Genomic DNA, 23,014 nt, shown 5'->3' with positions numbered 1-23,014 from the left:
AATTTCAATCCAGCTTTTCATGAGCAACAGCCAAGGTCAGGTGCATTCCACAGCCACCTCCTTAGTGTCATCAATGTGATTGGTAGCACAGGTTTGAGTTTTTCTATAAAAATGGGCTTGATCTTAAAATAAGCTGATCATCACTGGCACATTATTTTCCTCTGACTTCCTCGATTGCATGGATGTATTTTATACACATTAACATGTTAATGTTATGTTTTTATTTGAAATATAATACAAAGGGGTGAGCTAAAGAAGTGTTTCTCAGTCCAGGTCTAGAATGAACACAGGTACAGGGATTTCACTAATATAGTAATTTGAATCAGAGCTGATTTCTGGTAGGCCAGACTGTAAAACCATTCATTTGTGTTCTATACAGATTGGATAGGTGAAAGCATGGGATCCACTGCACAGCCAATCCAGTCATGTCAGTGATTACTTTGAGGAAGGGAGAATGCATTTTCAGTATTCAAACAGAACCAATGACAAAATGGCTTGGGTATAGAGTAGTGCTGGCTATGACTCGATGGCTTTGGACTCTACAGGTTTGAGGAGGCGTCGTACGATCAGCTCTCCTTTGCTGTTCAGGTAGGTGTCGGCCATGTCTTCCTCAGCAGGGAGACCATGGGGAAGCTTCAGTGGCTGGATCCTGAACAGAGAGAAAGATGGAGAGATGAGATGGAAAAGTGGTCAAAGTTCATCTGTATTGAATTACAGCAGATTTCAGTGGTCAGTTGTCCGGATCAACTAACCATGCACTCAATTGATAAACAGTAGCATACACTTGACAGGAATATAGCCCTGCGCTAACAAAGTAATAACAGGTCTTGCAAACCTGAGCAGCCTTACCTCACAAGATGCTTGATGAATTTCAGCTGGTTGTTGACTGAAGGGATGTTCTTGTGAATTACAGGTACATACGCCTGAGGAGAGGAGCAAAGAACAATTACAGTGCAACCAAGTTAGCAATTAGAATCATTATTATAACTTTATATTACTGCAAGAGCAAGCACAACACACAACTGAACTCAATACAAATACGCTCTGCTAGAGGAAAGGCTAGGGGTGGGCAACTTTCAATTAGTCGAATCAGGTGTGTTACAGTTTGGCTGGAGCAAAATCTTGCGCCTACACCCACGCAGGGTAAGATTGCCACACACTAGGCTATCCCTCGGATGTGAGGTTATTAATCCAAGCTGATAGGAGCCCCACCTTCTGCAAGCAGAGTCCTTCCACTAGCTTCTTCTCCCAGTAGGGCCGGCGCATGGTGCTCTTGACCCGCGTCACCACGTGCAGCTTATGGGGCTGCTCCTGGTTTCCACCATACTTCTCATGCTCTTGAGACCGCTCATCCAGAATCTGTAGACATAGAAAGACAGATTAACTACAGATTCAAAGGTTGGTTTAAAAATGTAATTTCCATGATCATTGCCATTAGGATATAACACAAGTGTTATAATATAATAAATGGGTGCTTAGAGGTCAACCGATTCAGATTTTACATCGCAGATACCGATTATTGGAGGACCCCCCCCAAAAAACGATGCCGAGTTTTATACACTGCTCAAAAAAAATAAAGGGAACACTTAAACAACACAATGTAACTCCAAGTCAATCGCACTTCTGTGAAATCAAACTGTCCACTTAGGAAGCAACACTGATTGACAATAAATTTCACATGCTGTTGTGCAAATGGAATAGACAACAGGTGGAAATTATAGGCAATTAGCAAGACACCCCCAATAAAGGAGTGGTTCTGCAGGTGGTGACCACAGACCAATTCTCAGTTCCTATGCTTCCTGGCTGATGTTTTGGTCACTTTTGAATGCTGGCGGTGCTTTCACTCTAGTGGTAGCATGAGACGGAGTCTACAACCCACACAAGTGGCTCGGGTAGTGCAGCTCATCCAGGATGGAACATCAATGCGAGCTATGGCAAGAAGGTTTGCTGTGTCTGTCAGCGTAGTGTCCAGAGCATGGAGGCGCTACCAGGAGACAGGCCAGTACATCAGGAGACGTGGAGGAGGGCAACAACCCAGCGGCAGGACCGCTACCTCCGCCTTTGTGCAAGGAGGAGCACTGCCAGAGCCCTGCAAAATGACCTCCAGCAGTCCACAAATGTGCATGTGTCTGCTCAAACGGTCAGAAACAGACTCCATGAGGGTGGTATGAGGGCCCAACGTTCACAGGTGGGGGTTGTGCTTACAGCCCAGCACCGTGCAGGATGTTTGGCATTTGCCAGAGAACACCAAGATTGGCAAATTCGCCACTGGCGCCCTGTGCTCTTCACAGATGAAAGCAGGTTCACACTGAGCACATGTGACAGAGTCTGGAGACGCCATGGAGAACGTTCTGCTGCCTGCAACATCCTCCAGCATGACCGGTTTGGCGGTGAGTCAGTCATGGTGTGGGGTGGCATTTCTTTGGGGGCCGCACAGCCTTCCATGTGCCTGCCAGAGGTAGCCTGACTGCCATTAGGTACAGAGATGAGATCCTCAGATCCCTTGTGAGACCATATGCTGGTGCGGTTGGCCCTGGGTTCCTCCTAATGCAAGACAATGCTAGACCTCATGTGGCTGGAGTGTGTCAGCAGTTCCTGAAAGAGGAAGGCATTGATGCTATGGACTGGCCCGCCAGTTCCCCAGACCTGAATCCAATTGAGCACATCTGGGACATCATGTCTCGTTCCATCCACCAACGCCACGTTGCACCACAGACTGTCCAGGAGTTGGCGGATGCTTTAGTCCAGGTCTGGGAGGAGATCCCTCAGGAGACCATCCGCCACCTCATCAGGAGCATGCCCAGGCATTGTAGGGAGATCATACAGGCACAGAGGCCACACACACTACTGAGCCTCATTTTGACTTGTTTTAAGGACATTACATCAAAGTTGGATCAGCCGGTAGAGTGGTTTTCCACTTTAATTTTGAGTGTGACTCCAAATCCAGACCTCCATGGGTTGATAAATTTGATTTCCATTGATAATTTGTGTGTGATTTTGTTGTCAGCACATTCAACTATGTAAAGAAAAAAGTATTTAATAAGAATATTTCATTCACTCAGATCTAGGATGTGTTATTTTAGTTTTCCCTTTATTTCTTTGAGCAGTGTGTGTGTGTGTGTGTGTGTGTGTATATATGTATGTATATATATATATATGTATATATATATTTGTAATAATGACAATTACAAAAATAATGAATTAACACTTTAATTTGAACTTAATACATAAATAAAAATCTATTTAGTCTCAAATAATGACATGTTCAATTTGGTTTAAATAATGCAAAAACAAAGTGTTGGAGAAGAAAGTAAAAGTGCAATATTTACCATGTAAAAAAGCTAACGTTTCAGTTCCTTGCTCAGAACATGAGAACATATGAAATCTGGTGGTTCCTTTTAACATGAGTCTTCCATATTCCCAGGTAAGAAGATTTACGTTGTAGTTATTATAGGCATGATAGGACTATTTCTCTCTATACCATTTGTATTTCATATACCTTTGACTATTGGATGTTCTTATAGGCATTATAGTGTTGCCAGCCTAATATCGGGAGTTGATAGCCTTGAAGTCATAAACAGCGCAATGCTTGAAGCACAGCGAAAAGCTGCTGGCAAATGCAGGAAGTGCCGTTTGAATGAATGCTTACGAGCCTGCTGCTGCCTACCAAATCTCAGACTGCTCTATCAAATATCAAATCATAGACTTAATATAATAACACACAGAAATATGAGCCTTTGGTCATTAATATGGTCGAATCCGGAAACTATCCTCTCGAAAACAAAACATTTATTCTTTCAGTGAAATATGGAACCGTTCCGTATTTTATCTAAAGGGTGGCATCCCTAGGTCTAAATACTGCTGTTAGATTGCACAACCTTCAATGTTATGTCATAATTATGTACAATTCTGTCAAATTATTTACTCTATTTACTCTGCTGGCACAGAATGCAAGAGAAGTGACACAATCACTCTAGTTAAAATAAATTAATGTTAGCAGGCAATATTAACTAAATATGCAGGTTTAAAAATATATACTTGTGTATTGATTTTATTAAGAAAGGCATTGATGTTTATAGTTAGGTACACATTGGTGCAACAGTGCTTTTTTCGCAAATGCACTTGTTAAATCATCACCCATTTAGTGAAGTAGGCTGTGATTCAATGATAAATTAACAGGCACCGCATCGATTATATGCAACGCAGGACAAGCTAGATAAACTAGTAATATCATCAACCATGTGTAGTTAACTAGTGATTATGTTAAGATTGTTTGTTTGTTTTTTATAAGATAAGATTTAATGCTAGCTAGCAACTTACGCGAGTGAAGCAAGGAGCCAAGGTAACAGGCAGTCAGCCTGCCACGCAATCTCCTCGTTGAGTGCAATGTAATCGGCTTAATCGGTGTCCAAAAATGCCGATTACCAATTGTTTTGAAATCTTGAAATCGGCCCTAATTAATCAGCCATTCCGATTAATTGGTCGACCTCTAGTGCTTATATTTGTCCTGTTTCACACATGCACACGTGTGTAACCTTAGTATAAAGTGTGTGGTGTGAAATGGACATGCATATCACTCCCCCTGAAACACCCTCGGAGAGTGGGATAATGGCCAGGGATCAGCCATTGACGATGACACTGGAGCAATTAGGGTTAAGGACATATGTAAGAAACTTTTGAGTTGAGGTATTCATTGCATTTAGATTGTATGGGCCTGCCCTTGATGAAAGTCTGCAGCACCCTACCTCTTGTGGGATCCGTGCTTTGGTGAACTTGCTTCGGAATGAAATTAACCAAGGCAGGGGCGTAGTTTCTGTTAAAGCCTGCAAGAATGCACAGACACATAATCAAATATGCAAGGCGTGAAGAGAATAAGAAAAACCAAAAACAATGTAATGTTATTCTAACTATGGAGGAACACACAGTCGGATGATCCTACAAAATGTGTTGTTCTAACAACCAGTTATCTGACTGATAGCTTAAATTTGAGTTACAACTGTCTGTCAGGAAGATAGTCTGCCTTTAATAATTTAGACTCCTTACCTGAATTGGGGAAGGTATGTGAAGACCACGACATAGCATAGCCATATTTACTTGTTGGTTGACAAGTCTGTAGCAAGGAAGTCAAGGTTATAATGCAAAAACCGTCAAATGCGAATTCGACAAGGAAATTGTGATTTTACCGAGATATAAAGTGTCGTTACTATAAGGTCAATATATATATTTTAATTATATTTTCAACAAACATCAAAATACAGCTGAATAAACGCAAACTGAATTGCTAGACTGTTTCAGCACTTACGACACTCACCGGAAGCCGTCAGTATAGCAGTCACTTACTAACGTTGCCGTGCTACTTCAAAACTTGGTCATTTCGTTCCTGCATGGCTTTTAATTTGTTTCAATTAACTTTGTGAAAAACGTAGATTTTTTTAACAATGTGATATTGTATGATTAACTATATGGTTTGACAACATTTTTTACATGTGTATTTCAGAATTAATTCATTTATATTTAATTTAGGCATTTTCACTTCCGTGGATATGTTGCTCAGGGGAATTATTATTCATGCGTACCTTTATATAGGCCAGCAAACAAACAAACATCAGGAAGTTAGTGGCATGAGAGGATGATTTTGATCAGATTGACGTTTGAATTAATGGAATAAAATCTCGTCATCCGATGTATATATAATCTAAGCATGAGGAGTTTAAGAAGGGTCTACTGATGCATTGTATTGCCTCTGAAGATGTGCCAAAGAAGACTTGATACCTCAAGCTGACTCAGACGAATTTAATATTCCTGTCGCTGAGCTGTGAACGGACGAAGCATGTGCATACTCCTTTGCCGTCTATGGCATACTCTAACCAGGTGAATTACAAATATCCACAACTTGACACATTGAACTCAAAATCTCAGTCCATTTTTACCAGATAGTGAACCATGACGCAAGTCCCTGGTATGGAGACCTCTGCCATCTCCGTCCTGAAACGAGCCGTGGAACTGGACCAGAGCTCGCGCTTCCAGGAGTCGCTCGTGTGCTACCAGGAGGGGATCCAGCTACTGATGGACGTGCTGAAAGGTAACACACACACACTGTCACAGTCACAGGGGTATGAGGGTGACATCTGTTTTACTGATCTACTCATCTGTTCACAGCTGTAAAAGATGACTCGAAGAAAGTCCACTACAGACAGAAGATAAAGAGCTACATGGACCGAGCAGAACAGATCAAAGTCCATGTCAACCAACTAAAAGAAGGTAATGGATCTCAGAGAACGGATGTCACTTTCCCAAAGGAATCATTCCTGCACCTTACTGCTGCCTTCCTCTTATTCCTCCTTCCAGGGATGAGCATTAATTACAAACTAGACTAAAGACCAATGTATTAAAATACATGTATTTTGTAGTTGAAAATACAAAAATAAATTTGCAAGTAGCCAGCTGAACATCAACAACATTCTCAGTAACGGTGACACAAACGTCTTACTTGCTATGACTGTGATATGTTGTTGTTTATTTACCTTAGTTGGATGCACTGTCACTGGATAAGAGTGTGCTAAATTACCAAAATGTATGTGAAAGTGAACAACTGCAAAGCACACTGGGTATTGTCATTGACCATTTTACGGAGCCTAGCTCATTAGAGTAATACTGAGCATGCTTTGCAATTGTTCATTTTTACATGTACATTTAGTTTATTTAGCAGACAATCGTATCACACCATAGTGCCATCAGACTTTTTGTTTCCAATGTAGGGTGAAAGGGGGCCACAAAATTGTGAACCGCTGTAAAGAAATGGTGTAGAAAAGTGTTTTGTTATTTTGAAAATACAAATTGCAGCTTTTGAAAGGATCTTGTTACAAAATGCATTGGAGTGTAGTTTAGCATACAAAATACTCAGAAGCAATTCATATACTTGGCAAAAATCTAAACGCAACCTTGCAACAATTTCAAAGATTTTACTGAGTTACAGTTCATATAAGGAAATCAGTCAATTAAAATAAATTCATTAGGTCATAAATCTACGTTTTTCACGTGACTGGTAATACAGATATGCATCTGTTGTTCACATATACCTTAAAAGAAAAGGTGGGGCATGTATCAGAAAACCAGTCAGTATCTGGTGTGACTACCTTTTGCCTCATGCAGCCCGACATCTCCTTCGCATAGAGTTGATCAGGCTGTTGATTGTGTCCTGTGGAATGTTGTCCCACTCCTCTTCAATGGCTGTGCAAAGTTGTCGGATATTGGCGGGAACTGGAACACGCTTATCGATCCAGAGCATCCCAAACATTCTCAATGGGTGACATGTCTGATGAATATGCAGGCCATGGAAGGAAGAACATGGACATTTTCAACTTCCAGGAATGGTGTACAGATCCTTGCGACATGGGGCCCGGCATTATCATGCGAGGTGAATGGTGGGAAAGATGAGTGGCACGACAATGGGCCTCAAGATGTCGTCACGGTATCTCTCTGCATTCAAGCTGCCATCGATAAAATGCATTTGTGTTTGTTATCCATAGCTTATGCATGTCCATACCATGAACCCACTGCCACCATGGGGCACTCAGCAAACCACTCACACACACACACAACGCCATACACGTGGGCTGCGGTTGTGAGGCCGATTGGATGTACTACCAAACTCTCTAAAATGACATTGGAGGCAGCTTATGGTAGAGAAATGAACATTCAATTATTTGGCAATAGCTCTGGTGGATATTCCTGCAGTCAGCATGCTAATTGCACGCTGCCTCAAACTTGAGACATTTTTGGGATTGTGTTGTGTTGCAAAACTGCACATTTTAGAGTGGCTTTTTATTGTCCCAGCACAGGGTGCACCCATGTAATGATCATACTGTTTAATCAGCTTCTTGAAATGCCACACCTGTTCAGGTGATGTATTATCTTGGCAAAAGAGAAATGCTCACTAACAGGGATGTAAACAAATTTGTGCACACAATTTGAGAGTGAATGGAACATTTCAGAGGTCTTATTTCAGGTCATGAAACATGGGACTAACACTTAAAATGTTGCATTTATATTTTTGTTCAGTGTATTTCAAATGCATGTAACATAAATACTGCCTATCTCTGCCTCTTTCCCTCCTTATCCCTCCCTCTCTCAACTCCTCTCCCACTCAGAGGGGAAGTACCATGAGCAGATCAGGATAGCAGATGATGCTACAGGCTATAGTTACGAGGTTCTGTTCAGGCCTTACGTCACCGAGGGGGTGACTGAGGTCTGGGTGGAGGACCCTTACATCCGACATATTCACCAGGTAATTTACCCGTACACTATCAAACACATTCACCAAATGATATACTGCAGAAAGGTACTATTACCTCTGGGTGTTCTGCTCCCTCAAAAGCTGGTTTGTCTATTAGTATGATAGTGGAATCTGCCTTGGATGCCATTGCCATGCTGGTTTAGTCATGAGATCTTGACTTTGACCCTTCTGCCCTCTTAGCTGTATAACTTCCTGAGGTTCTGTGAGATGCTACTGAAGGCCAGCTGTAAGGTGAAGAGGATTCACCTCCTGACCTCTCAGGAAGAGGTAACTAACTGTAGGCTAGTGGCAAGGCCCACAAAATGTTGAGATACCCCTACCTGAGGTGTAACAAAACACAGCCATGTTTTTCTATATCTCTCAGGTGTTCCATATATGAAATGGATGTTTGTATAAAAATATGTTCCTTGCAAAAGTGGTTAAATTAATAGATATTGTGACAAACCCCCTTAACTCAAACAGTGCAGAATAATGCCTGGCTGGAGGGGGAGTGGGCCACAAGCTCCTGTACCCCAATATTGCAAGTTCTGATGTTGCTCAAATTTGGAATACAAATTGTCAATTGTATCCCCTACATACAGAAACCCACAACATTAGGATATCTTAAAGCATTTTGAAAATGTAGATCTGTAAACACACATGCGATAGGCAGAAATATTAACTATGAATATTTATGATGAACACTTTTTGGTCTCTGTTCAATAGACAACTTTCCAAGCCAAATAAATGTGCACTCATTCAGTGCTGTATGGTCCTGCCTGATGAAAATGCACACAGTTACACGTTTAATTGATGTTGTGGCTATTGTAATTGGCTCTAAGGAAAACATGTGGACACAGACATTGAAATATATATATATATTTATTCTCCAAGGTTTCTTAAAGGTTTTTAAAAAAATCTTTTGCCCCTATTCTTGCAACTAAGTCAGGGGGCCATCACAGATTATCTTTATATTTTGTAAATTAGACATTTTTTCAGAATTGTGTACAACACTCATGTCTATAAAGATGGTTGTGAATCAATTTGATGCTGAATCCAATATGGCCAACATGATTACACTCAATCACCTTTGCCTGCATACAAGTAGCCCTTGTTCATTTTGTACTGTGTTATTCTGTCTTTTAAAATGGTTTCATAAGGCTCTTGGTATATCTAGGACTATGAGTGTCACTGCCATGCCTCTGTTGATTTGAATAGCCAAAGCCAACTCATTTTTAAACGTGTTCATGTTTTAATCTCATTCAAACACTTACAACATATCAACATTGGGCAATTCCACAAAAACAATAACAAGCCTTTTACGACACAAGCACACCGTAGCGTTACAGGAACGCAACCATAATACAACAGTCAGCTACTCTAGTATTGTATATGTACAACCCTCTTTCCCCAACTAAAACTAAGTGTGCAATGTTGATTCAGTCATTGAGGTGACCAGGATGTGAGTGTCCTTACAGGGTGAGGAGACAAAGTAGCCAGTGGTGGTTGTTGTTTTGGGGTCTGACCAGCTTGCACAGCTAACTGGTCATTCTAGACATGCTGCAGCGACAAGGCCAGTATCCTTCCTGTATGACTGGCGTGGTATTGGAGCTGTGGGGTGATCAGTTTCCATTTCTACAGTTCGGTATAGGCAGTCTGCAGATGCAGCTTGCATACCAAAGAGACCCATTGACTAATTGGAATGTTATCCCAGCCTGAATGCTGCTGGGGTAACTCCAGTAGTGGAATGATTGGTTGTCTGGTTGTGAAGGGGAGTCTGTGAAAGGGCTGTCACAAACAGACTTGCCTTTAGACCTTTCCAACACATAATTGACCTGTGGGCAGAGTTGTTTATGTTGAATGTGCTAAAAAGTCATTCAGGTCACGTCCTACATATTTTTTATATATTAATTTGGAAGTCAGTTAGGATGATAATTTGGCTAACATCAACTGTTGGTGGTTGGCATTGATTATGGACTGGGGCAAGCACCAGCAGGAGAGGTGGAGAGTGACCTCAGGTTATGGTAGAGGTTATTTAGTATAGCGAGGTCATAGACTATAACTAAGAAGTGTTCGTTGTGAGGGACGTAGCACAGATCCACACACGCATGCATTTGAAGATGATCCCTGGGCTTTGATGGACAGTAAACGGGTTGCAGAGGAGGTGGAGCAGATCAAGCATGGAGCACAAAGCCACTATTTCACAGTCAATCCCCAGCCACCATAAACGATCACATACAGCAAGTTTTACCATTCTAAGGTGCCTTTTGTTTGGCATATGTTCATTGCCCACTGGCTCCAGATCATCTATAAGTCTTTCCTAGGTAAAGCCCTTCCTTATCTCAGCTCACTGGTCACTATAGCAGCACCCACCCGTAGCACGCGCTTCAGTAGGTATATTTCACTGGTCATCCCCAAAGCCAATTCTTCCTTTGGCTGCCTTTCCTTCCAGTTCTCTGCTGCCAATGACTGGAACTAATTGCAAAAATCACTGAAGCTGGAGACCCGATCTCCCTCACTAACTTTAAGCACCAGCTGTTAAAGCAGGTCACAGATCACTGCATCTGCTCATCTAAATAGCCGATCCAACTACCTCATCCCCATACTGTTATTTATTTTTTTGCTCCTTTGCACCCCAGTATCTCTACTTGCACATTCATCTTCTGCACATCTATCACTTCAGTGTTTAATTGCTAAATTGTAATTATTTTGCGACCATGGCCTATTTATTGCCTTTACTTCCCTTATCTTACCTAATTTGCACACTGTATATATATACTTTTTTTCTCTATTGTGTTATTGACTGTTTATTCCATGTGTAACTCTGTGTTGTTGTTTGTCGCACTGCTTTGCTTTATCTTGGCCAGGTCACAGTTGTAAATGAGAACTTGTTCTCAGCTAGCCTACCTGGTTAAATAAAGGTGAAATTAAATAAATAAATAAAATTGCCAAACATTACTTCACCGTTTCCCAGACCAGTGCATGAGTCACCCCAGCATGAAAGCTCATTCTTTACATGCAAGTCCAGTTCAGGTGTCACATGGTTGGCAGCAAAATAGTTACATATGAAGGCATTGCACACCAGCCATTTCCAGGTGGCATTTTGGCTGTTGAATGGCCTCCTGACAGTCCAGTTCCATGGTGTCTCTGTCTCTAGTAACTGCCTGAGGGGAGGACTGATGGTGGAGTAGGCTTATCCAGGAGAGTTCTAGGAGATTCAGGTTGGCATTGATATTGGAGAGGTGCAATTCATATGACATGTGAAGGCCCACTAAGTTGATGGCATTTCTAGTCATTGAGTGTCAGGCTGTTGGTTCATGGTGGTGAACAGCTTATCTTATGCTCTTGTCATGTGTGGTTTCATCCTCCCCGTACACCATAAATGTCACCAAGTCCAAGTAACTCCAGGGCAGACAGCCATGATGGTGGACATGATTTTCTGGAAGAAGCAATGTGGCAGCTCAACCCGAACAGGATAAGAGTGCACCGGAGCATCCCAATTTGCATCACAAATGCAGTGAGCCGGTGGACGGTCATGTTGGTTGGATGCAGGCGGAAATATTGGACTAGCAATGAATCAAAGCTCACTTCTAAATGATAAGGAGATGACTTAAGAGCCCAACCCTGGAAGGGCAAGTTCTACCACAGCGGTGGCAAATTGTAGAGCATGGCAGAAGGTGTCAGAATCCAACCCTGGACTCTATTTCCTTTATTTGGAGCCTCCCAGTTCCCTCATTGATCCTCAAAGAGGCGTGTGACTTGGAATACTTGGTGTTGCCATGCCAAGCAGTCTGTTGACTTTTTTATATACCCAGACAAAGGTGTTTGAGTGTATATGGTGGGCATATTGGATTCCTAACATAGTTGAAGTACACAAAAATAGTCAGGTCAAATCTGAAAAATGTCTAATTTAAAAGTTTGTTCAGGTCCATCGATGTGTCTGCTTGGGGGGGAATATATACGGCTGTGATTATAATCAAAGATAATTCCCTTGGTAGATAATGAGGTCCACATTTGATTGTGAGGAATTCTAAGTCATGTGAACAGAAGGACTTGAGTTCCTGTATGTTGTTGTGATCACACCACATCTCGTTAATCATAAGGCATACGCCCCCGCATATGGTGGTTTAATCACCTGCCCTGTGCAACTGGGTACTGGACTTCCTGACGGGCCACCCCCAGATGGTGAGGGTAGGTAACAACATCTCCACCCCGCTGATCCTCAACACTGTGTTCTGAGCCCTCTCCTGTACTCCCTGTTCACCCACGACTGCGTGGCCATGCACGCCTCCAACTCAATCATCAAGTTTGCGGACGACACTACAGTGGTAGGCTTGACTACCAACAACTACGAGATGGCCTACAGGGAGGAGGTGAGGGCCCTCGGAGTGTAGTGTCAGGAAAATAACCTCACACTCAATGTCAACAAAAAAAAGGAGATGATTGTGGACTTCAGGAAACAGCAGAGGGAGCACATCGATGGGACAGTAGTGGAGAGGGTAGTAAGTTTTAAGTTCCTTGGCGTACACATCACGGACAAACTGAATTGGTCCACCCACACAGACAGTGTCGTGAAGAAGGCGCAGCAGTGCATCTTCAACCTCAGGAGGCTGAAGAAATTCGGCTTGGCACCAAAAGCACTCACAAACTTCTACAGATGCACAATCGAGAGCATCCTGTTGGGCTGTACCACCGCCTGGTACGGCAACAGCTCCGCCCACAACCGTAAGGCTCTCTAGAGGGTAGTGAGGTCTGCACAACGCACCACCGGGGGCAAACTACCTGCCCTCCAGGACACCTACACCAGCCGATGTCACAGGAAGGCCATAAAGATCATCAAGGACAACAACCACCCGAGCCACTGCCTGTTCACCCCGCTATCATCCAGAAGGCGAGGTCAGTACAGGTGCATCAAAGCAGGTGAAAAACAGCTTCATCTCAAGGCCATCAGACTGTTAAACAGCCACCACTAACATTGAGTGGCTGCTGCCGATACTGACACAACTCCAGACACTTTAATAATGGGAATTGATGGAAATTGATGTAAAATATATCACTAGCCACTTTAAACAATGCTACTTAATATAATGTTTACATACCCTACATTACTCATCTCATATGTATATGTATATAATGTACTCTATATCATCTACTGCATCTTTATGTAATACATGTATCACTAGCCACTTTAAACTATGCCACTTTGTTTACATGCCCTACATTACTCATCTCATATGTATATACTGTACTCGATACCATCTACTGCATCTTGCCTATGCCGTTCTGTACCATCACTCATTCATATATCTTTATGTACATATTCTTTATCCCTTTACACTTGTGTGTGTGTGTATAAGGTAGTAGTTTTGGATTTGTTAGGTTAGATTACTCGTTGGTTATTACTGCATTGTCGGAACTAGAAGCACAAGCATTTCGCTACACTCGCATTAACATCTGCTAACCATGTGTATGTGACAAATAAATTAGATTTGATTTGATTTAATGGTAATGTTGCAGTCATGTTGGATTTTGAGTCAAATCTAGAGCCCCCCCTAACATAATTGCAGGAATAGGAGCTAAACATATCAAATCCATAGAGAAACACATTTTTTTGCAATATCAGCACTTGCAATATTGGGGTACAGGAGCTTATGTGGCCCACTCCCCCTCCAGCCAGGCATTATTCTGCACTGTTTGAGTTAAGAGGGTGTGTCACAATATCTATGAATTTAACCACTTTTTCAGTCAAATATTTTTATAAAACCATCCAAAAACATGGTTGTACTTTGTTATACAGTACCTCAGGTTGGGGTATGTCAAAAACAGAATCCCTTTTAGAGGATTGGCCACTAGTCTACTAACTAAGTCTTCTCTGTTCCACCCCTCTAAAACATTTAGAATACATTTCAAAGAAAGAGATGAGCTGAGAATGAATCAAGGAATCTAAGATTTTCTCTAGGCAAGAAGGTTTAGAAATAGGCCAATCATTTATTTAGGTCACAAGGGTCACCACTTTTGTGAAGGGGGAGTACATGGGCCGCCTTCCAAACCTTGGGGATAGTAACAGCTATAATCGTCAGGTTAAAAATATGGGTTCATGATTCAGCAATCGGGGGTCAGAGAGCTGCAGCAAAAATGGATCAAGCAAATCAGCTCCAGATTTATTTATTTTTTTACATTAATTTTAAGCAAGGCATCTAGCACATCACAGATAGTAAAATGTTGAAATGAAAACAAAGATTCACTAGAAGTTGATGGGTTAACCGTCAAGTCAGCTAATGGCTGGCAGAGGGAAGAGCAGGCAATTGACAGACCAGGGTCAAATACACCACCGTTTCTCTCAAATAAAAAGCACCTGAATGAGCTCAGATAACGCAGAAGATCGAATCCTTGCTTTTCTATCTTTTGACTCTGAATTGTTTAAAAGGGACATGTTTATCTGCCAGAGGAATAAATATGGAATATACATTTTCTAGAGCCAACTCCGGGTCAGGAATACAGGAGACGGCTGCTAAATCAGAGTGGAACACGTCATGTAGAAACCCTTGAGCAGAACTTTTAAAAATGTATCTTCTTAATTAAACAAGGATTACTATTGTTTTGCTGTTTCGTATCTCTAATACATACTATGGGACAATGATCACTGAGATCGTATGCAAGTACTCCACTAGACCAATATTTATGGGGGTTATTAGTAAGAATTAAATACATCAATGAAGAGTTAAAAGGGTTTTTCACATTTTATCCGTGTGGGTTTTGAGATCAACTGTGTCAGGTTCAAATCAATGCATATACTCTTAAATTGATCTGAGGCCGGGGATAGACAATCCAGATTAAAATCCCTTAAAATGACCAACTCTGAGGACAGAAAATATGTTAAACACTCAGATATAGTACCAATAACATCGATATCATTATCAATCAATGCCACAACTGAGTATTTGTATTGCAGAAGTTTGAACTCGTAGTAAGAGGTCTATAGCTTAGTTGCTCCATTTATTGTACAGTTATAAACCTACTCAAAATGCCAAGCTACTTACTGTATCTCGTGTGTTGTTTCCCTAATCCACCTGTCTGTGTGTGTTGCAGGGGGACAATTCTTCTCAGCAGGCCAGTGCTCTGTCAGAGCTCAAACAGAGTCTACAGAGCCAGGATGTGTGTCTGGACCTCCAGTACTCCACTTTTCACGACAGGGAGATCAGGTACACCATCAATTTCAATCAATCCATTTCCACACCCAGAATGCATCAGTGGCATCAGCTAGCATCAGTGGCTTAGGTTAAATGAGGTCTTTAATGCACCATATGGCGCATGCACATTAGAGTCTTTGATTTATGTAGGTTTTATAAGCATGATGATGATGATGATCCCCTAAGGTTTGACAACGGCTGGATCATCAAGATAGGAAGAGGACTGGATTACTTCAAGAAACCAAAGGCAAGACTTATTATATTTCTCCCCTCTATGTTCAGTCTTAACTTTATATTGTCAAAAATATAGAACCAACAGAATAATAATCCGGTAGTATTTATTCAATGTTTTTTCTCTCCCCCAGGGTCGTTTCTCCATCGGCTACTGTGACTATGACCTGAGGCAGTGCCAGGAGACCACAGTGGATGTCTTTCACAGCAAACACACTAAGACATTATAACACCTTTGGAACTGGAGTCTATGGCTACACCAATATGCACAGTAGTATACCACTTAGAACGCATGTCCAATACTTGCTCTATTGTAAGTTAAAAACAAGTGTGGATAGGCCTATTGGAACAGAGGGGCTCTCAATCTAAATGTCTCCCCCTCTGTCCAGTGTGTGTGTGTGTGTACCTGTATAATACATACCAAGTGCCTTTTTTAAGTCTACATGATCTATCATGTAGTTTGGTCTGACTGGGTTGTTTTTTGGGGGGCTCCTAATTCTTATTATGTGTATCTGAGGACATTGGATCTGAATGATTGTTTGGTCGTTTCTGAATCTTTTCTTGACCTGTTTTTTTTAATTAAACTTGCATATTCATTAAAAGTGTACATAACATTTATAATTCTCAGAATGTCTGGAAACTGATTTTCATTTCATTTTGTGAAAGTAAAGTACCAGTCAAAAGTTTGGACACAGCGTGAAGGAAAAGCAGCCAACAGGTGCTCAGCATGTGTGCAAACTCCTTCAAGACTGTTTGAAAAGCATTCCAGGTGAAGCTGGTTGAAGGAATGCCAAGAGTGTGCAAGGCTGTCATCAAGGCAAAGGGTGGCAACTTTGTAGAATCTCAAATGTAAAATATATTTTGATTTGTTTAACACTTTCTTTGGTTACTGCATGATGATTCCATATGTGTTATTTCATATTTTTGATGTCTTCACTATTATTTTACAATGGAGAAAATAGTTACAAGGAAAACCTCTGAATGAATACCTGTGTCCAAACTTTTGACTGGTACTGTACATGGCGCCATCTAGTGGACATTGAAGTTCGTCCACCTTACAATAACCCTAGAATTGTAAAAAATATTATAACGATATGACATTTTAGACTAGAGGGAAGCCAAAATATAATCCCTGGGTGTTAACCTATGATAACGTAATATAATTAATTATTTATCATTTTTCCTGTGCTTAGACTGGTGGATTTGACGAGTTTATAATTTTTTGGTCGATCTGATTTGACGTTGTTTGCAGTAGACTAAGGGTTAGTCCTGTTAGGATTGGAGAATAGTAAACGTTGGACGGAGGACAGCAGTGGTCGCTCGCAAGCAGTACTAGTATGCTATTATGCTATAGCCTCGAAGTGTAGGTCGTGAACTGACAGTGACACAGCTGTGAGCCCCCATCCAGGCACCACTAATAGTATGACATTTGGGTTAATTCATCTTCAACACCAGCCACGTCCGTACAGTAAGTATGATAACAACTTTTTGGTTGCCATAATATATAAATGCAAATAGGTTTTAAAAAAAACATACTGTATATCACAAACTGAATTACTTTATCCCATTCAAATAGGGTACCGAGTAGTCCTCTACGGATAAATTACCTTCTCGTGTTTCCTGAGCTTGATATTACCTACCATATGGCCAACATTCATCAAGGTGAACTGAACTGACGGAACAGTCTAGACATTGGTCTCCATTTCCAAATGCTCTATTTAAAATGTGAAGGTATAATGAGCAATGACAATAATTTGAGTTCTAGTACAAATAAACTACATGGATCATTACTAAATGTAATACATTTCATATGTACAGTGAATAAGGAAAGTATTCAGGCCCCTTGACTTTTTCCACATTTTGTTACATTTCAGCCTTATTCTTAAATTGATTAAAATGTCCCCCCCCTCATAAATCTACACACTATCCCAAAATGAAGCAAAAACAACTTTTTAGACATTTTTGTGTATTAGAATGTATTCAAATAAAAAAACGGAAATATCTTATTTACATGCCGTACCAGTCAAAAGTTGGGACACACCTACTCATTCAAGAGTTTTTCTTTATGACAAGGCGGTTGGAACCAACACTCTCAAATTTGGACTCATCAGACCAAAGGACAGATTTCCACCAGTCTAATGTCCATTGCTCGTGTTTCTTGGCCCAAGCAAGTCTCTTCTTCTTATTGGTGTCCTTTAGTAGTGGTTTCTTTGCAGCAATTCGACCATGAAGGCCTGATTCACGCAGTCTCCTCTGAACAGTTGATATGTGTCGAGATGTGTCTGTTACTTGAACTCTGAAGCATTTATTTGGGCTGCAATTTCTGAGGCTGTTAACTAATGAACGTATCCTCTGCAGCAGAGGTAACTATGGGTCTTCCTTTTCTGTGGCGGTCCTCACGAGAGCCAGTTTCATCGTAGTGCTTGAGGGTTTTTTCGACTGCAGTGGACGAAACTTTCAAAGTTCTTGAAATTTTCCTAATTGATTGACCTTCACGTCTTAAAGATTTGCCTCTTTAAAAAATGTTTTGCATAAAATGACATACCCATGGAACAGGACAGCATCTGGAGATGAAAACATAACAATGCTGACACGTTAATGCTCCGTTCATCTTTCCCTCGAACCTGACTAGTCTCCTGCTGCAGTGATGGTTGTCCTTCTGGAAGGTTATCCCATCTCCATAGAGGAACTCGGGAGCTCTGTCAGAGTGACCATCACCTCCCTGAGTAAGGCCCTTCTCCCCCGACACAATCCTGTCTCGGGGCTCTACAGACAATTCCTTCGAACTCATGGTTTGGTTTTTGCTCTGACATGCACTGTCAACTGTGGGACCTTATATAGACAGATGTGCGCCTTTCCAAATCATGTCCAGTCATTTGAATTTACCACAGGTGCACTCTAGTCAAGTTGTAGAAACGTCTCAAGGATGATCAATGGAAACAGGATCCATCTGAGCTCAGTTTCGAGTCTCATAGCAGGGTCTGAATACCTAAATTAACACGTTATATTAAAACATTTTATACACTGCCTTTCAAAAGTTTGGGGTCACCTAGAATTTTCCTTGTTTTTGAAAGAAAAGCCTATTTTTTGTCCATTAAAGTAACATCAAATTGATCTGAAATACAGTGTAGACATTGTTAATGTTGTAAATGACTATTGTAGTTGGAAACAGATGCTTTTTAATGTAATATCTACACAGGCATACAGAGGCCCATTATCAGAAACTGTCACTCCTGTGTTTCAATGGCACGTTGTTGTAGCTCATCCAAGTTTATCATTTTAAAAGGCTAATTGAATATTTAAAAAACCCTTTGCAATTATGTTAGCACAGCTGAAAACTGTTGTGCTAATTAAAGAAAAAGAAGCAATAAAATTGGCCTCCTTCATACTAGTTGACTATATGGAGCATCAGCATTTGTGGGTTCGAAATGGCTAGAAACAAAGTCCTTTCTTCTGAAACTCGTCAGTCTATTCTTGTCCTGAGAAATTAAGGCTATTCTCAACGTCAACAGTGAAGAGGCGACTCCGGGATGCTGGCTTTCTAGGCGGAGTTGCAAAGTAAAAGCCATATCTCAGACTGGCCAATAAAAAGAAAAGATTAAGTACACAGCGTTGTACGAGATCTTCAGTTTCTTGGCAATTTCTCGCATGGAATAGCCTTCATTTCTCAGAACAAGAATAGACTGACGAGTTTCAGAAGAAAGTTATTTGTTTCTGGCCATTTTGAGCCTGTAATCAAACCTACAAATGCTGATGCTCCAGATACTCAACTAGTCTCAAGAAGGCCAGTTTTATTGCTTCTTTAATCAAACAACAGTTTTCAGCTGTGCTAACATAATTGCAAAAGGTTTTTTAAATATTCAATTAGCCTTTTAAAATGATAAACTTGGATTAGCTAACACAACATGCCATTGGAACACAGGAGTGATGGTTGCTGATTATGGGCCTCTGTACACCTATTTAGATATTCCATAAAAAAATCTGCCGTTTCCAGCTACAGTAGTCATTTACAACATTAACAATGTCTACACTGTATTTCTGATCAATTTGATGTTATTTTAATGGACAATTTTTTTTTCTTTTCTTTCAAAAACAAGGACATTTCAAGGTGACCCCAAACTTTTGAATGACAGTATGGGGTATTGTGTAGATTGATGAGGATTTTTTTTTACTTAATCTAATTTAGAATAAGGCTGTAACGTAACAAAATGTTGAAAAATGGGAAGGGTCTGAATACTTTCTGAATGCACTGACTGAGTAGTTTCACAGCTGATGTTTAATTTGAAAATATTTGTTTCAATGAAACATTCGCATGAGTTCCTGCAGAAAATGGATTAAAATCTATAACCAACCTTAATCTCGATATGCGTGGTACTCATCAAGGTTCTGCAATGAAGGAAAATATAATCCCATGGAAAACACCACAAATCTTTGAGTGACAGATGAGATTCGTCTTTGACTCTGATGGGGGCAGAGTTGGGATGTAGTGAACTACATGTAGTTCAACTAGTTTAACTACATTTTGCAGTCATTTGGTGTTAGTTGAACTACACTGAACAAAAATATAAACGCAACCTGCAACAATTTCAAAGATTTACAGTTCATATAAGGAAATCAGTTAATAGAAATAAATTAATTGGGCCCTAGTCTATGAATTTCACATGACTGGAAATACAGATATGCATTTGTTTGTCACAGATACCTTTAAAAGAAAATGTATGGGCGTGGATCAGAAAACCTGTCAGTATCTGGTGTAACCACCATTTGCCTCATGCAGCACAACATCTCCTTCGCAGTTCATCAGGCTGTTGATTTATGTCCTGTGGAATGTTGTCCCACTCCTCTTCAATGGCTGTGTGAAGTTGCTGGATATTGGCGGGAACTGGAAGACAATGTTGTACAATTAGATCCAGAGCATCCCAAACATGCTCAATAGGTGACATTTCTGATGAGTATACAGGCCATGGAAGAACTGGGACATTTTCAGCTTCCAGGAATTGTGTGCAGATCCTGGCCATGCAGACTGTCTTCCATCTGCCCGGTACAGTTGAATGCCGGATTCATCCATGAAGAGCACACTTCTCCAGGGTGCCAGTGGCCATCAAAGGTGAGCACTTGCTCACCTATGTCGGTTACAACGCCAAACGGCAGTCAGGTCAAGACCCTGGTGAGGATGACGAGCACGCAGATGAACTTCCCTGAGATGGTTTCTGACAGTTTGTGCAGACATTATTTGGTTGTGCAAACCCACAGTTTCTCAGCTGTCCGGATGGCTCATCTCAGATCATCCCACAGGTGAAGAAGCCGGATGTGGAGGTCCTGGGCTGGCTTGGTTACACTTGGTCTGCTGTTGTGAGGCCGGTTGGACGTACTACCAAATTCTCTAAAACAACGTTATGGTAGAGAAATTAACATTCAATTATCTGGCAACAGCTCTGGTGGACATTCCTGCAGTCAGCATGCCAATTACATACTCCCTCAAACTTGAGACAACTGTGGCATTGTGTTGTTTGACAAAACTGAGTGCCATATAATTGTCCCCAGCACAAGGTGCACCTGTGTAATGATCAGGCTGTTTAATCATCTTCTTGACATGTCACACCTGTCAGGTGGATGGATTATACTGGCAAAGGAGAACTGCTCATTAACAGGGATGTACGCAAATTGGTGCACAAAATTTGAGAGAAATAAGCTTTTTGTGTGTATGGAAAAATTATTTTATTTCAGCTCATGAAACATGGGACCTGTTCTATTCTGGAAAGAGCCAAGATCTTAAGAGGAACGTACATCTTTCTCAACGACACGATCCTGAATCTGTGCGCCATAAGAGGAAAGAACTTATCCCAGCCATGAAAGCTTGATGACATTTGTTACATCTGCTATGACTGGCTCATTGTATATACTACACATTCTATCCACAAATGTCAATACATCCCATCACACACGCACATACAGTACCAGTCAAATGCTTGGACACACCTACTCATTCCAGGGTTTTTCTTTATTTTTGACTATTTACTACATTGTAGAATAATAGCGAAGACATCAACACTGTGAAATAACACATTTGGCATCATGTAGTAACCAAAACAGTGTTAAACAAATCTAAATATGTTTATATTTGATATTCTTCAAAGTAGCCACCCTTTGCCTTGATGACAGCTTTGCATTCTCTCAACCAGCTTCAAGAGGTGTTCACCTGGAATGCATTTCAATTAACAGGTGTGCCTTGTTAAAATGTCATTTGTGGAATTTCTTTCCTTCATAATGTGTTTGAGCCAATCATTTGTGTTGTGACAAGGTAGGGTTGGTATACAGAAGATAGCCCTATTTGGTAAAAGACCAAGTCCATATTATGGCAAGAACAACTCAAATAAGCAAAGGGAAATGACAGTCCATCATTACTTTAAGACATGAAGGTCAGTCAATCCGGAGAATTTCAAGAACATTGAAAGTTACTTCAAGTGCAGTCGCAAAAACCATCAAGCGCTATGATGGAACTGGCTCTCATGAGGACCGCCACAGGAAAAGAAGACCCATAGTTACCTCTGCTGTAGAGGATAAATTCATGAGAGTTATTTGGGTTGCACCTCAGATTGCAGGCCAAATAAATGCTTTACAGAGTTCAAGTAACTCACACATCTCAACATCAACTGTTCAGAGGAGACTGCGTGAATCAGGCCTTCGTGGTCTAATTGCTGTAAAGAAACCACAACTAAAGGACACCAATAATAAGAAGAGACTTGCTTGGGCCAAGAAACACAAGCAATGAACATTAGACCAGTGGAAATCTGTCCTTTGGTCTGATGAGTCCAAATTTGAGATTTTAGGGTTCCAACCATGTCTTTGTGAGACGCAGAGTAGGTGAATGAATGATCTCCGCATGTGCGGTTCCCACCATGAAACAAGGAGGAGGTGTGATGGTGTGGAAGTGCTTTGCTGGTGACACTGTCTGTAATTTATTTAGAGTTCAAGGCACACTTAACCAGCATGGCAACCACAGCATTCTGCAGCAATACGCCATCCCATTTGGTTTGCCTTTAGTGGGACTATCATTTGTTTTTCAACAGGACAATGACACAACACACCTCCAGGCTGTGTAAGGGCTATTTGACCAAAAAGGAGAGTGATGGAGTGCTGCATTAGATGACCTGGCCTCCACAATCACCCAACCTCAACCCAATTGAGATTGTTTGGGATGAGTTGGACCGCAGAGTGAAGGAAAAGTAGCCAGCAAGTGCTCAGCATATATGGGAACTCCTTCAAGACTGTTGGAAAAGCATTACTCATGAAGCTGGTTGAGAGAAAGCCAAGAGTG

The 23,014-nt window shown here is 41.1% G+C and overlaps 2 protein-coding genes across 3 annotated transcripts; one reads left to right on the top strand and one right to left on the bottom strand.

Moving 5' to 3' along the window:
• Positions 1-198: 198 nt before the first annotated feature.
• mrpl30 (mitochondrial ribosomal protein L30) lies at positions 199-5,358 on the bottom strand. 2 transcript variants are annotated; one of them, XM_024389283.2, is made up of 6 exons: positions 5,312-5,358; positions 5,044-5,110; positions 4,746-4,823; positions 1,213-1,359; positions 850-923; positions 199-649 (listed from the first exon to the last, which is right to left on the bottom strand). In XM_024389283.2, exons 2-6 carry the CDS (start codon positions 5,086-5,088, stop codon positions 517-519), a joined length of 477 nt encoding a protein of 158 aa, XP_024245051.1. In that variant the 5' UTR covers positions 5,089-5,110; positions 5,312-5,358; the 3' UTR covers positions 199-516. The 2 variants fall into 2 exon arrangements, with proteins under 2 accessions (XP_024245051.1, XP_024245050.1); XM_024389282.2 differs by having other exon boundaries at positions 5,303-5,345.
• A 206-nt stretch (positions 5,359-5,564) lies between these two features.
• mitd1 (MIT, microtubule interacting and transport, domain containing 1) lies at positions 5,565-16,323 on the top strand. Its single transcript, XM_024389278.2, has 7 exons — positions 5,565-6,082; positions 6,160-6,261; positions 8,151-8,287; positions 8,477-8,563; positions 15,365-15,477; positions 15,652-15,712; positions 15,831-16,323. Exons 1-7 carry the CDS (start codon positions 5,944-5,946, stop codon positions 15,924-15,926), a joined length of 735 nt encoding a protein of 244 aa, XP_024245046.1. The 5' UTR covers positions 5,565-5,943; the 3' UTR covers positions 15,927-16,323.
• The last annotated feature ends 6,691 nt before the right edge of the window (positions 16,324-23,014 follow it).

The sequence above is a fragment of the Oncorhynchus tshawytscha genome, linkage group LG26 (genome assembly GCF_018296145.1).
Source record: "Oncorhynchus tshawytscha isolate Ot180627B linkage group LG26, Otsh_v2.0, whole genome shotgun sequence".
Taxonomy (NCBI): Eukaryota; Metazoa; Chordata; class Actinopteri; order Salmoniformes; family Salmonidae; genus Oncorhynchus; species Oncorhynchus tshawytscha.
Note: the sequence above shows the minus strand (reverse complement) of the source record. Positions and strands in the feature narration are given on the sequence as shown.

Bases quoted from the DNA above. Each gene is read 5' to 3' on its own strand.
- mrpl30 (XM_024389283.2), bottom strand. From the start codon at position 5,088: ATGGCTATGCTATGTCGTGGTCTTCACATACCTTCCCCAATTCAG. The intron at 924-1,212 runs GTGGGGCTCCTA...TCCTCTCCTCAG, and splicing joins AAGGACTCTGCTTGCAGAAG to GCGTATGTACCTGTAATTCA. The intron at 650-849 runs GTAAGGCTGCTC...CTCTCTGTTCAG, and splicing joins TTCATCAAGCATCTTGTGAG to GATCCAGCCACTGAAGCTTC.
- mitd1 (XM_024389278.2), top strand. From the start codon at position 5,944: ATGACGCAAGTCCCTGGTATGGAGACCTCTGCCATCTCCGTCCTGAAA. The intron at 8,288-8,476 runs GTAATTTACCCG...CTGCCCTCTTAG, and splicing joins ACATCCGACATATTCACCAG to CTGTATAACTTCCTGAGGTT. The intron at 8,564-15,364 runs GTAACTAACTGT...TGTGTGTTGCAG, and splicing joins TCCTGACCTCTCAGGAAGAG to GGGGACAATTCTTCTCAGCA.